At 42.8% G+C, this 15,991-nt stretch overlaps 1 protein-coding gene across 1 annotated transcript in view; it reads right to left on the reverse strand.

The window, feature by feature from the left end:
• The window catches only part of CCNY (cyclin Y), a 238,172-nt gene that overhangs the window by 7,431 nt on the left and 214,750 nt on the right, over positions 1 to 15,991 (reverse strand). The window contains exon 8 of the mRNA XM_080810070.1: positions 6,655 to 6,821. Coding sequence (XP_080666196.1) covers positions 6,655 to 6,821 — 167 coding nt within the window. The remainder of the gene's footprint in view (positions 1 to 6,654; positions 6,822 to 15,991) is intronic.

Genomic DNA, 15,991 nt, shown 5'->3' on the forward strand with positions numbered 1-15,991 from the left:
AACAGGCTTGATGGAATTACTGGTCTCAACAGCATAATCATGAGAAAATCGTTCTGATAAAAAATTTATAAGAACTAAACTCAAATCCGTAAACAAATATATTCAGAAATACATGTTATATTAAATCAAAACTGTAAAGAAACCCAACTGAATTAGCACAATTCACAACTTGTGAAGGGGCCTCTAAAATGGAGTAAGGAGAGTTGTTTTTATCATCTAAACATTTACCATCTATCTGCTTTTCTAGAAAAATGGGTTCACTTTACAAAACCAGCCACTAACAGCCTAGCAATCCCACTTCTGGGCACAGACGCAAAGAACTGGAAGCAGGGACTCCAGGAGAGATCCGTGCACCCGTGCTCCCCGCAGCGTTATTCACAGCAGCCAAGGGGCAGAAGCAGTACAAATGTCCAGATGTCCAGCAACAGGTGAATGGATAAACAAAACAGAGTATGTACAAGGACTGCAATATTTTTTACCTTAAAAAGGAAGAAAATTCCAGTATGTGCTGCTACACAGATGACCCCTGAGGACACCATGCCAAGTGAAATAAGCCAGTCACAAAGAGACAATACTGGGCAAGTTTGCTTCTGTGAGGCATCCAGGGTAGTGACATTCAGAGACAAAGCAAAACGATGGCCAGGGGCAGGGGGATGTGGGGACCTATTATTTACTGGGCACACAGTTTCTGGTTGGTGATCATTGCACAACAATGTGAACACACTTAATGCCACATAACTGTACACTTAAAAATGGCTAAAATAGTCAGTTTTATGCCATGCATATTTTACCACAATTAAAACTGAAAACCAAAGACCAGGCACCCTACACCATGGAGGGTGGGAGGTTTTTGCTGCATCTATCTGCTATGCAGCACTGAAACCAGTCTCTTGGAGCCTTCCCATTGAGATCGGGAACACAAAAAGGATGCCCACTCTATCCACTGTTGTCCAACATAGTACTAGAAGTCCTAGCAACAGCAATCAGACAACAAAAAGAAATAAAAGGTATTCAGATTGGCAAAGAAGAAGTCAAACTCTCTCTCTTCACAGATGACATGATACTTTATATGGAAAACCCAAAAGACTCCACCTCCAAACTCCTAGAACTCATATAGCAATTCAGTAACGTGGCAGGATACAAAACTGATGCAAAGAAATCAGCTGCTTTATTATACACTAAAAATGAAACTGTAGAAAGGGAAAATTAGAGAATTGATTCCATTTTTGTAATAACTCCAAAACCATAAGATACTTTGGAATAAACCTAACCAATGAGGTAAAAGATCTATACTCGAGGAACTACAGAACACTCATGAAAGAAACTAAAGAAGACACAAAAAGATGGAAAAACAATCCATGCTCATGGATCAGAAGAATCAACATTGTTAAAATGTCTATGCTGCCCAGAGCAATCTATACTTTCAATGCCATTCCGATCAAAGTATCATTTGGCATTTTTCAAAGTGCTGGAACAAACAATCTAAAATTTGTCTGCACCCAGGAAAGATCCCGAATCACCAAGGAAATGTTGAAAAAGAAAAACAAAGCTGGGGGCATCACATTGCCTGATTTCTCCTTATTTCAGATTCCTTGTTTATATTTGAAAATGACTCTTCCAAGGTTACTGCAAAACAAAAACAAACCAACCCCAAAGTTTAATTTCTTTTAACAGCATTTTTGCCTTATCAAAGTTCATCCTCCCTTCCCATGCATAGCAACTGTCATTAAGTGCTCAAAGCTGACATGTGGTGGTGTGACCACTTACTGTTGGCAAGACAGAAAGAAACAAAGACTGGCTCATGGCCCTATCTTGCCGCACAACGTCAGCCTGAATCTGAAGTCTGACTGACTGACGCTGGTGGCCCCAACGGTCTACCTGCAAGTTTCAGTGACACCTGTCTTAAAATGTTCTTCAACCTGTGTTCCCAGCCATTTGCGCACATCACAGCTGCCTTCCAAGCCAGAACCCCACTGTCTGAAGGTGGAAAGGACTCCAAGTCCAGGTCCTTAACTGTTGGATGATTCTTTAGCTGGAAGTAAACCTGGGCTCAGAAACATCAGGAAGGTCACATCAGGACACTAGGACACAGGCAAGGCCACAAAGAAGGGTGCAGAAGGAGACAGAAGTACAGATGCCTGGAAACAGCACCAACACGCACATTTTTATAAAGCTTCCCATCTGAAACTTGGAGTCGTCTCCCCACTAAGGAGCCCCAAGGGAAAGCCTAGGGTGCCTCTGCCAGGAAATGAACACTTGCTACTGACATGAGACTAACACAGTGCCAAGTGCCAGAGCCCCTAGTTTCCAGCGATGTCCCACACTGCTCCCTCTCCCCAGACAGGGTACCTCGAAGCCATTGTTGCCCCCAAGTTCATAGAGTTTGACTGAAAAAGACTGAAATCAAGCCTCATTTTTTAATATTTGAACAGGAAATCTAGGATTCTGTACAGATGCTACAAAGTAACTTAAAGCCCCCTCCACAAGCGTAGTTCAGCCACACGACCCCCTGAATGGCTTCTTGAACACATCAGATCTCATTCCTTCTCAATAAAGTTTACTGGATGTGTTAGTTTGCTATTGTAGCAAAATACCCCAAGACTGTCCTTCTGTCTGCTGCCTATAACCTAATCTCTTGTTTAGGACACATATTTGATTAAGGCCTATTCTAATGACCTCACTTTGACTTAATTACTTCTGGAAACACCTGATCTCCAAATACGGTTACACGGTGAGGTACTAGGGGTTAGGACTTCACATGTGCATTTGGGGGAGATGCTACTCAGCCCTTAACACTCTATCTTCTAGCCCCTCAAAATTCACATCCACCTCACATGCAGAAAACATTCACCCCCTCCCAACAGCCCAAAAGTCTTAACCCATTCCAGCATCAACTCCAAGTTCAAAAATCTCAACTAAATCAGGTATGGCTGAGACTAGAGGTCTGATTCGTCCTGAGGCAAAATTCCTCTTCAGGTGTGAACCTGTGAAGCTTCCTCACTGTGGAAGTTATCTGCTTCTGAAGTACAATGGTCACACAGGGATAGACAGATGTTCCCGTTACAAAAGGGAGAAATCAAAAGTAGAAAGGGTTCTTAGGTCTCAAGCCAGTCTGAAATCTAGCAAGGCAAATGCATTTGATTTTCAGGCTTGAGAATAATCTTTGGCTGATGCTCTAGCATCCAGCCCAGTGAGAGGGGAGCTCTGCCGCTGGGCTCTCTTAGCCAAGAGCAGCAGCCCCACATCCTAGTGGAGGGGGAAGTAGCCTCAGCCCCCAAAGACCTGGACCTCCTGTGCCCATGGTGGCAAAGGCAGCCCTGCCCACTTGCAAACTGCCTCCATAGTCATTTTCCCTTTTTAAGGATAACACGTCATAGTAGAGAGGTCTTCTGGAGAATCCTGAAGTGCGACAGCCTTCCTTCATTTTGTCCTGTCTTGTCCCCTTCAGTTTAAAATGGCAGCACTTGCGCTGGGATGACCGATTGGAACACCAAGCCACACTCGTAATCTCTTGAGCAAATACTGTACAGCCACACCATCACTGTTCTCTCCAGAGCACGCTTTCTCATTTTTTGCAATAGGGATAAGCAGAGGTTGGAAAATTTGAGTTCTTCCAAATCTCCAACATCTGGTCCCTTCTTACTTAACAACTCCTTCTTCAATTTCTCTCTCCTCAGATTTTATTAGAGGCAGCAAGGAGAAACCAAGCACAGTTTCTACACACTCTGCTTAGAAATTTCCTCAGCTAAATATTTGAGTTCATTCTCGAATATTCCACCTTACACAAACACTAGAACATAACTTGGCCAAGTTCTTTGCCACTGTGTAACAGGTATTGCCCTTGGTACAGTGTCCAGCATGTTTCTCATTTCTGACACCTCACTCCAAGAGCACCTTTAACAGTCCTATTTCTAGCAACATTCTGTTTGCAGTACATGTCTATCTCTTTTTTTTTTTTTTAAAGATTTTATTTATTTATTTGACAGATGGAGATCACAAGTAGGCAGAGAAGCAGGCAGAGAGAGAGGGGGAAGCAGGCTCCCTGCTGAGCAGAGAGCCCGATGCGGGGCTCGATCCACATGTCTATCTCTTAAGACTGCGAGAAGCTTCCTCTAAAGCTCTCTGCTTTCTGAGTCCTCGTCAGAATCACCTTTCTCAACCATGTCTCTACCAACCAGCTCTTCAAGGTAATCTAGGATTTTTCTAATACGTGCCTCAAAATTCTGGAAGCTTCTACCCATTAGCTAGCTGCAATGCTAGCTCCACATCTCTAGGTAACTGTTAGAGCAGCACCCCACTTGCCAGTATCAAGTCTGTGTCAGCCAGCTAGGGGCTGCCATAATACAATACCGTAGACTGGGGGTTTAAACAGCATTAACTGGTTTTCTCACAATTCTGGAGGCTGGAAGTCCAAGATGGGGGTGCCAGCAGCAATATATTCTTCTGAAGCCTCTCTCTTGGCCTGCAGATGGCCATCTTCTCTCTGTGTCCTTGCATGGCTATCCCTCTGCCTGTGTGGTATCTCAGTCTACTGGATTAGGGCCTGCCCTCCTGACCCTGTTTTAAATCAATTACCTCTTTATGACCTTAGCTCCATATACAGATACATTCTGAGGCAGTGGGCCTTAGGCTTCAACACAGGAATTCTGAGAGAACACAATTCAGCCCATAACACTGGCTATCTGCTGCAGTGCTCAGCGGGGCACTGGGCTTCGTGCTGGTCTATGTATTCCCTTACAATACGCAAACGCTTTCTCCAAGTGTGCCTAAAAACACAACAGCATCAGGGAACAGATTTCTAGATCTGTAACTTTCATATCTCACTGTTAGAACTGACTTGCCCAAGAACACATCAAGGATGTAGGTGCTCCTTCTGGCTCCTCCCGTCCCACTCTTTTGTTCTGGGAGAGAAAGGCAGGCTGCTCACCCTCCCTTACTAAGGCTGCCTCCCCCATGTGAAAAACCTGCATGGTGGGGCAAACATCGGATTACCAAGCATCTGGCTCTTTTTATCTGCCTCTGAATTGCCCCTGTCCCCTTCGAAACCCTAGGCCTCTATCCCATTCCTGAGCTCAGATGGCATTTCAGCCTCACTCGCCTGAGTGGCTTTCAGTCTCATATTTTTATGGGGCTCCCATATTTACAAAATTAAATTTGTTTTTCTCCTCTTGGTCTTATGTCAATTTAATTATTAGACCTAAAAGAACCTAAAAGGGGGAAAAGGGAAAATTTTGTTCCTTACATACATACATCACCAACACAAACAGGAAAGGGCAACCATGATGTCATTCCTACAGCACACAACTCAGTGTCAAATGGTATCACAAAGTTGACGAAGTCACCCCCCAATAAAGGAGATGAGCTTCTAACCACTTCTAACCACCCTGCATCCTCTTCTGTGGTCCTGACGACAATTATTTTAGTAGTTGTTTTCACTTTGAAATATAACCAAGACTTTAATTTTTCTTAATATCAAAAATATCTTTACACTTGTCCTACTTTTTTATAATAAAGAATTAGAGACACAGGAAGGAGTTTTATAGGTCTACAGCAGAAATGGGCTCTGTAACAAAAGACCCAAGAACACAAACAAGTGTGCCTCACAGGGTACCCCAAAAATGGGGTCCCATCCAATCAGTGACCAGAGACAAGGAAGGTCTTAGGCTAGTGAAGAACCCAGGGTGCCCACATGACACCTCCACCAGCAGTCTGCACAGGCACTGTGAGGCTCCCACATTCCCAGGACTACTGGGTCCAGGAACACGGAGGTGGACTGAGACACAGCTGGGAAGCTCCTCCAGACTATAAAGCTTCCTCCAGGAAGCTGTAACAAACAATATTAGAAAAATTTTAGCAAAAATAGTGTCAGAAGTACTAAAAACCATATGGAACTGTAGATAGTTTATCCTGATTGTTTTCTAAAACAGCTCCTTTGTCCTAAGAAGCTCTAAACCTATTTCCTGTATTCCCAGACCCCAGACATCACAGACAATAGGCCTGCAGGTCTCCGGTTAACAATCCTCACCTAAATCTAAGGACTCAACCATCTGAGAAATCCCAAGACTGCCCTGAGAGCTATGGGGATGGACCCCCTTCGCCCCTCAAGCTTATGGCACCTCCACTGAGCTGAGGCTCTGAGACCAGCTGGGGGAGAACATGCAGCCCTGATGAGACCCATGAGAGGACCCACGGACAGAATGAGCAACTGAACTTGCGAGTTCTTCCCGAAATGAAACAGAAATATACTATTTCAGCTCTTCTGCTTTTTGGGGAGGCCGCTGCCCACAAAAGACTGGTGTGGGACATTGTTATGAGTCTGCAGTGAGGTACAGAGCCAGAATAGAAGCCATCACAGTCTGGTGACAGCATTAGTCTATACCTTTCTGATGAAGGTAAAGGAATGTCTGTCCACAACACAGTCTCAGTAACTAGTTTCACAAAATCAAAAAGTGTAACCAGTACCTGTTCATGATCCTAACGAAGAGCAGTATAGGTGATTGCACGTAATGTTCCAGAGCTGTGTCCTTGTTGTACCCACTCACGAGAGACCGTCAGTCAAATTCATTCCCTCTTTACCACACAGACCATTCAGAGGGACACGGTTCCTTCCCAAACACGGCCTCCCCTCGTCCCCACGCCAGCACACACACTCACATGTCCTCCACCGTGATGTCTTTCAGGATCTGACAGTAGTCCACATTCCACACAGCCTGGTCATCCCAAACCTTGGAGGCCAGCAGGATCGCCCCTAGAACAATCCGCTTCCAGTTGGCCGGACAGATGTCTATCTCTGCATATGTTAAAAGTCTTTCAAGGTATACCTGGGAAGACATGAAAATGCCAGAGCTAAAGGACTTGACTCGTTTTTGTCCTACATGCTAGCATACATAAATTCTAAAACCGCCTGACTCCATTTCAACAGCTACTTTAAGCAGGGATTTATCTTCTGATCATACCTATTTTTTAAAAGTCAGAGGGCCCAGCTAGTGTGATGGGAAAGGGACACCGTCCATAACTGAACAGTGTGGATGTAGCTGGATCACAAAATACTGAGGCAAGCACAAACTCCAGATACCACAGGTTAATTTCTCACTCATATCATATCAACTACAATATCAATACAGATTCAACACACAATAGTACAAATTTCAACAGTGTCAAAGGAATAAACCGATTCTTCTCTATCTCATAAAGTTTTTATTTTGAGGTAATTATTAATTTACACACAGCCATCGATAAACCTATTTTTTATTATTGTGGTAAAATATACGTAACATTTACCATTTAGCCATTTTTAAGTGTACAGTTCTGCAGCAGTAAGTACATGCACATTGTTGTAAAGTCACCGCCCATCTCTGCCCCCAGAGCTTTCTCATCATCCTGAACAACTCCCTGATCCCCTTCCCCCAGCCTTTGGCAACAACCATTCTACTTTGTCCCCATGAATTTGACTACTCTAGGAATCATTCAATATTTGTCTTTTTGTGCTGGCTTTTTTCATTTAGCATGTCCTCAAGGTTCATCAAAGTATGTAGCATATGTTAAAATTTCTTTCCTTTTCAAAGCTGAATAATAATCCACTGCCTGTATATACCACATTTTGTTTATCCCTTTTTCCATCAATGGACATTTGAGTTGTTTCCACCTTTTGGTTATTGAGAATAACTGGTGTACAAATACCTGTTTGAATATCTGCTTTTGATTCTCTTGGGCACAGGCGGAGAAGGAGAACTGCTGGATCATATAATTCTATGTTTAGTTTTTTAAGGAACCACCATACTATTTTTCCTAGGCCACTTAACATTCCCACCAGCAATACACAGGGGTTCAATTTCTTCATATCCTTGCCAACACCAGTTATTTTGTTCTCTGTTTTGGTTTTTTTTTTAATAATAGTCATCCTAATGCGTGTGGATTAGGTACTTCACTATGGTTTTGATTTGATTTCTAAATGAAATAATTTTAGCTGAAGTTGGAAAATGAAACCCAGTAACATAAGATTTATAAACTGGCAAAATTTAGCTTGAAGACAGATATCAGAAATACCCACAAAGTGCTTTGCTTACTTTGGGTAACAAGGTAAGAATTTCTCTTGAAGTTTCCCTTCTATTTATTAGTATGTTTTATACTTCTCTCAAACATGGAATTATTATTTCTATAGTTTATCAAACACATTTTATAAATGTGATGAAGGTAAAGTAATGTCTGGAACCACTGTTATCAGAACCCTCTCACACCATTGGTGGGAATGCAAGGTGGTGCACCCACTTTGGAAAACTGTGTGGAGATTCCTCAAAAAATTAAAAATAGAGCTACCCTATGACCCTGGACTTGCACTACTGAGTACTTACCCCAAAGATACAGATATAGTGAAAAGAAGGGTCATATGTACCCCAATGTTCACAGCAGCAATGGCCACAATCGCCAAACCATGGAAGGAGCCAAGATGCCCTCCAATGGACAAATGGATAAAGAAGATATGGTCCATATATACAATGAAGTATTATGTGTCCATCAGAAAGGATGAATACCCAGCTTTTGTATCAACATGGACAGGACTAAAAGAGATTATGCTGAGTGAAATAAGTCAAGCAGAGAGAGTCAATTATCATATGGTTTCACTTACTTGTGGAACATAAGGAATAACATGGAGAATATTCGGAGAAGGAAAGGAAAAGTGAATTGGGGGAAATTAGAGGGGGAGACAAACCATGAGAGACTGTGGACTCTGAGAAAAAAACTGAGAGTTTTAGAGGGGAGGGATGGGGGGGGATGGGTGAGCCTGGTCATGTGTATTAAGGAGGGCACGTATTGCATGGAGCATTGGGTGTGGTGCATAAACAATGAATCTTGGAACACTGAAAAAATAAAATTAAAGGAACAAAATGAATCATATATAAACTTTAAAGAACCTGCTTTCTACAACAGATAAATCTACATAGTGTTAAATTTTTCATAGTTTATAGTGTCCATAAAGTCTTAAATATCATGTAATTTTTTAAAAGGCATGTGGTGGGGGCAGGGGTGGAGGATGTTCCTGGTTGGCTCCATCTGTTGAGTGTCCAACTCTGGTTTTGGTTCAGGTTGTGATCTTGAGGTTGTGGGATCAAGTCCCATGTCGGGTTCCACACTTGTCCCTCTCCCTCTCCCCATACCGTCCCCCAACTTGCACTTGCTTGCTCACTCTCCCTCTAAAATTTAAAAAAAAAAAAAAATCTTTTCTTTTTTTTGAAGATTTTATTTATTTATCTGACAGACAGAGATCACAAGCAGGCAGAGAAGCAGACAGAGAGAAGACGAAGCAGGCTCCCTGCTGAGCAGAGAGCCGGATGCGGGGCTTGATCCCAGAACCCTAGGATCATGACCTGAGCTGAAGATAGAGGCTTTAACCCACTGAGACACCCAGGTGCCCCTAAAAAAAAAAAAAATCTTAAAACGGGAAAAAATGTTAACACAAATACACAAATAAAGATAATTATCAGTTAAATATCAATACTCATAAACGAGATAGTAAAGTCCACACCTGTTACATCACCACGGTCTGGAGAGGAGACTGCACTTTGGGAAATTCTAAAGAAACAGGGCAACTAACCAACTGATTGAGAGAAGTTCACTAAATGACATGAATCTGTCAATAGAAGCACAGGATAATGCCAGAAGCAGACTAAGAATTATATAACACAGGGCCCACAAGATGAGAACAGATACATCAGAGGTGGTGTTAAACCCCTGAACTTAACCATGGCTCCCTGTGTAACAGAGCAGTGACTATGTGCCAGGCATGAGGCCCATCACTGGAGACATAGGAGGGAGGCACCAATGGCTCTGGCAGCACAGTGGAAAATGGGCTGGAAAGGAGCACAGCTGATAGGCATGGGAGACTCTGCCACAGTCGGGATAAGAAGATCAGGGTTTGAACCGAGGACATGACAGGAGAGACTGACAGTCCTATCAGACCGACCTAGAGTCCAGCGACCCCTGACAACCAAGAAGGTGAGCTGCTGCAAGAGACCTGAGGCTTCCAGCTCGTGCAGCTGGATGGGCAATGCCTTCTGAGACGGGGAGCCCTGTTGGGGGAAAGACACTTACAGGTGGACAGCCCAGAGGACGTTCCCCATGTAGGCGGTGCACATACACCTTGTGAAGCTCAAAGAAAACAGCACTCAGAAATGTGTCTGTGGCACATAAACAGAATTAAGCATGGATCCCAAGGCCTGGGGAGACAGCTTAGGGAGAGAGAAAAGGAGGGGCCAGGCCAGAGCCTTTAGAGGCCCTCCTGTTTTAACATCTGGAGAGAGGGTAAAGAGGCAGCAAAGGGGGAGGAGTCAAGATGGCGGAGAAGTAGCAGGCTGAGACGACATCGGGTAGCAGGAGATCTGCTAGATAGCTTATCTAACCATTGTGAACACCTACAAATCCAACGGGAAATTGAAGAGAAGAAGAGCAACAATTCTAGAAACAGAAAATCAATCACTTTCTGAAAGGTAGGACCTGCGGAGAAGTGAATACAAAGTGACGGGAAGACAGACCGCGGAGGGAGGGGCCGGCTCCCGGCAAGCAGCGGAGCAACGGAGCACAAAATCGGGACTTTTAAAAGTCGGCTCCACGGAGGGACATTGCTCCAGAGGCTAAACTGGGGGGAAGCCCAGGTGGGGTCAGCATAACCCCAGGTCCCATGGGGTCACAGAAGGACCGGGGGTGTCTAAGTGCCGCAGAGCTCGTAGGTATTAGAGCGGGTAAGCCGGCTACAGCGACAAAGCCGAGGAGTGAGCTCTCAGTCCGGGGTTACCTTGTGCCGGTCGCAGGCTGGGTGGGCTCGGAGCGCGGCCGGAGGCCATGGAGATAGAAGCGACTGGGCGCTTTTCTCCAAGTGGCAGCAATTGACTGCTTTCCTCCAGGCACGACCGCAGGCCAGGGAGGCGGGGCGGTTGGGCGCTTTTCCCTGAGGCCGCACTGAGGAGCGAACCTGAAGCTCTCGGATCCTCCTGGCCAGAGACTGGGAGGCCGCCATCTTCATTCCCGTCCTCCGGAACTCTACGGAAAGTGCTCAGGGAACAAAAGCTCCCAAAAGCAAACCCAAGCGGATTACTTAGCCTGGCCCTTGGCAAGGGCGGTGCAATTCCGCCTGCAGCAAAGACACTTGAGAATCACTACAACAGGCCCCTCCCCCATAAGATCAACAAGAAACTCAGCCAAGATCAACTTCACTCACCAAGAACTGCAGAATTCTAGAGGAGGAGAAAGCAAATCTTATCTGGACAAAATGACAAGGCAGAAAAACTCACCACAAAAAAAAGAACGAGAGGCAATACCGAAGGCTAGGGACCTAATCAATACAGACATTGGTAATATGACAGATCTAGAGTTCAGAATGACGATTCTCAAGGTTCTAGCCGGGCTCAAAAAAGGCATAGAAGATATTAGAGAAACCCTCTCTGGAGAGGTAAAAGCCCTTTCTGGAGAAATAAAAGAACTAAAATCTAACCAAGTTGAAATAAAAAAAGCTATTAATGAGGTGCAATCAAAAATGGAAGCTCTACTGCTAGGATAAATGAGGCAGAAGAAAGAATTAGTGACATAGAAGACCAAATGACAGAGAATAAAGAAGCTGAGCAAAAAAGAGACAAACAAATACTGGACCACAAGGAGAGAATTCGAGAGATAAGCGACACCATAAAGTCGACACAACATTAGAATCATTGGGATTCCAGAAGAAGAAGAAAGAGAGAGGGGAGCAGATGGTATATTGGAGACAATTATTAGAGAGAATTTCCCTAATATGGCAAAGGGAACAAACATCAAAATCCAGGAGATGCTAAGAACGCCCCTCAAAATCAATAAAAATAGGTCCACACCTCGTCACCTGATAGTAAAATTTACAAGTCTTAGCGACAAAGAGAAAATCCTGAAAGCAGCCTGGAAAAGAAGTCTGTAACATACAAGGGTAAAAACATTAGATTGGCAGCGGACCTATCCACAGAGACCTGGCAGGCCAGAAAGAACTGGCATGATATATTCAGTGCACTAAACGAGAAAAACATGCAGCCAAGAATACTATATCCGGCTAGACTATCATTGAAAATAGAAGGAGAGAAAAAGAGCTTCCAGGACAAACAAAAGCTGAAAGAATTTGCAAACACCAAACCAGCTCTACAGAAAATATTGAAAGGGGTCCTCTAAGCAAAGAGAGACCCTAAAAGTAGGAGATCAGAAAGAAACAGAGACAATATACAGTAACAGTCACCTTACAGGCAATACAATGGCACTAAATTCATATCTCTCAATAGTTACCCTGAATGTTAATGGGCTATATGCCCCAATCAAAAGACACAGGGTATCAGAATGGATAAAAAAACAAAACCCATCAATATGCTGCCTACAAGAAACTCATTTTATTTTTTTTTTTTTTTAATGTTGATTTCCCATTTATTTTTTTTTTTTTTAATTTTTTATTTATTTTCAGCGTAACAGTATTCATTGTTTTTTCACCACACCCAGTGCTCCATGCAATCTGTGCCCTCCCTAATACCCACCACCTGGTTCCCCCACCCTCCCACCCCGCCCCTTCAAAACCCTCAGGTTGTTTTTCAGAGTCCATAGTCTCTCATGGTTCACCTCCCCTTCCAATTTCCCTCAACTCCCTTCTCCTCTCCATCTACCCTTGTCCTCTATATTATTTGATATGCTCCACCAATAAGTGAAACCATATGATACTTGACTTTCTCTGTTTGACTTATTTCACTCAGCATAATCTCTTCCAGTCCTGTCCATGTTGCTACAAAAGTTGGGTATTCGTCCTTTCTGATGGAGGCATAATACTCCATAGTGTATATGGACCACATCTTCCTTATCCATTCATCCGTTGAAGGGCATCTTGGTTCTTTCCACAGTTTGGCGACCGTGGCCATTGCTGCTATAAACATTGGGGTACAGATGGCCCTTCTTTTCACTACATCTGTATCTTTGGGGTAAATACCCAGCAGTGCAATTGCAGGGTCATAGGGAAGCTCTATTTTTAATTTCCTGAGGAATCTCCACACTGTTCTCCAAAGTGGCTGCACCAGTTTGCATTCCCACCAACAGTGTAAGAGGGTTCCCCTTTCTCCACATCCTCTCCAACACACGTTGTTTCCTGTCTTGCTAATTTTGGCCATTCTAACTGGTGTAAGGTGGTATCTCAATGTGGTTTTGATTTGAATCTCCCTGATGGCTAGTGATGATGAACATTTTTTCATGTGTCTGGTAGCCATTTGTATGTCTTCATTGGAGAAGTGTCTGTTCATATCTTCTGCCCATTTTTTAATATGATTATCTGTTTTGTGTGTGTTGAGTTTGAGGAGTTCTTTATAGATCCTGGATATCAACCTTTTATCTGTACTTTCATTTGCAAATATCTTCTCCCATTCCGTGGGTTGCCTCTTTGTTTTGATGACTGTTTCTTTTGCTGTGCAGAAGCTTTTTATCTTGATGAAGTCCCAGAAGTTCATCTTTGCCTTTATTTCCTTCACCTTTGGAGACATATCTTGAAAGAAGTTGCTATGGCTGATATCAAAGAGGTTACTCCCTATGTTCTCCTCGAGGATTCTGATGGATTCCTGTCTCACGTTGAGGTCTTTTATCCATTTCGAGTTTATCTTTGTGTACGGTGTAAGAGAATGGTCAAGTTTCATTCTTCTACATATAGCTGTCCAGTTTTCCCAGCACCATTTATTGAAGAGACTGTCTTTTTTCCACTGGATATTTTTTCCTGTTTTGTCAAAGATTATTTGACCATAGAGTTGAGGGTCCATATCTGGGCTCTCTACTCTGTTCCACTGGTCCATGTGTCTGTTTTTATGCCAGTACCATGCTGTCTTGGTGATCACAGCTTTGTAGTAAAGCTTGAAATCAGGTAACGTGATGCCACCAGTTTTATTTTTGTTTTTCAACATTTCCTTAGCAATTCGGGGTCTCTTCTGATTCCATACAAATTTTAGTATTATTTGCTCCAGCTCTTTGAAAAATACTGGTGGAATTTTGATTGGAATGGCATTAAAAGTATAGATTGCTCTGGGCAGTATAGACATTTTAACGATGTTTATTCTTCCCATCCAAGAGCATGGAATGGTCTTCCATCTTTTTGTGTCTTCTTCAATTTCTTTTAGGAGTGTTCTGTAGTTCCTCGAGTACAGATCTTTAACCTCTTTGGTTAGGTTTATTCCGAGGTATCTTATGGTTTTTGGTGCTATAGTAAATGGAATCGATTCTCTAATTTGCCTTTCTGAATTTTCATTGTTAGTGTATAAGAAAGCCACTGATTTCTGGACATTGACTTTGTATCCTGCTACATTACTGAATTGCTGTATGAGTTCTAGTAGTTTGGAGGTGGAGTCTTTTGGGTTTTCCATATAAAGAATCATGTCATCTGCGAAGAGAGAGAGTTTGACTTCTTCCTTGCCAATTTGGATACCTTTTATTTCTCTTTGTTGTCTGATTGCTGTTGCTAGGACTTCTAATACTATGTTGAACAAGAGTGGTGAGAGTGGGCATCCTTGTCGTGTTCCTGATCTCAATGGGAAGGCTGCAAGCTTTTTCCCATTGAGGATGATATTTGCTGTGGGTTTTTCATAGATAGATTTGATGAAGTTCAGGAATGTTCCCTCTATCCCTATACTTTGAAGCGTTTTAATCAGGAACGGATGCTGGATTTTGTCAAAAGCTTTTTCTGCATCAATGGAGAGGATCATGTGGTTCTTCTCTCTTCTCTTATTGATTTGTTCTATCACATTGATTGATTTGCGAATGTTGAACCATCCTTGTAACCCAGGGATGAATCCTACCTGGTCATGGTGGATAATCTTTTTAATGTGCTGTTGGATCCTGTTTGCTAGGATCTTGTTGAGAATCTTAGCATCCATATTCATCAGTGATATCGGTCTGAAATTCTCCTTTTTGGTAGGGTCTTTGCCTGGTTTGGGGATCAGGGTGATGGTGGCTTCATAAAAAGAGTCTGGAAGTTTTCCTTCTGCTTCAATTTTTTGAAACAGCTTCAGGAGAATAGGTATTATTTCTTCTTTGAAAGTTTGGTAGAATTCCCCAGGGAATCCGTCAGGTCCTGGGCTCTTGTTTTTTGGGAGGTTTTTGATCACTGCTTCAATCTCGTTACTAGATATCGGTCTATTCAGGTTGTCAATTTCTTCCTGGTTCAATTTTGGGAGTTTATAGTTTTCCAGGAATGCATCCATTTCATCTAGGTTGCTTAGCTTATTGGCATATAACTGTTGATAATAGCTTCTGATGATTGTTTCTACTTCCTTGGTGTTAGTTGTGATCTCTCCCTTTTCATTCATAATTTTATTAATTTGGGCTTTCTCTCTTTTCTTTTGGATTAGTGTGGCCAATGGTTTATCGATCTTATTGATTCTTTCAAAAAACCAGCTTCTAGTTTCGTTGATACGTTCTACTGTATCTCTGGTTTCTACCTCGTTGATCTCTGCTCTAATCTTGATTATTTCCCTTCTTACGTGTGGAGTTGGTTTGATTTGTTGTTGATTCTCCAGTTCTTTAAGGTGTAGAGACAGCTGGTGTATTCTGGATTTTTCAATTTTTTTGAGGGAGGCTTGGATGGCTATGAATTTCCCCCTTAGGACCGCCTTTGCTGTATCCCATAGGTTTTGGAGTGAAGTGTCTTCGTTCTCATTGGTTTCCATAAATTGTTTAAGTTCTTCTTTGATCTCCTGGTTGATCCAAGCATTCTTAAGCAAGGTGGTCTTTAGCTTCCAGGTATTTGAGTTCCTTCTGAACTTTTCCTTGTGATTGAGCTCCAGTTTCAAAGCATTGTGATCTGAGAATATGCAGGGAATCATCTCAGTCTTTTGGTATCGGTTGAGCCCTGATTTGTGACCCAGTATGTGGTCTATTCTGGAGAAGGTTCCATGTGCACTTGAGAAGAATGAGTATTCTGTTGTTTTAGGGTGGAATGTTCTGTATATATCTATGAGGTCCATCTGGT

This window comes from Martes martes (genome assembly GCF_963455335.1).
Source record: "Martes martes genome assembly, chromosome: 8".
NCBI lineage: Eukaryota > Metazoa > Chordata > Mammalia > Carnivora > Mustelidae > Martes > Martes martes.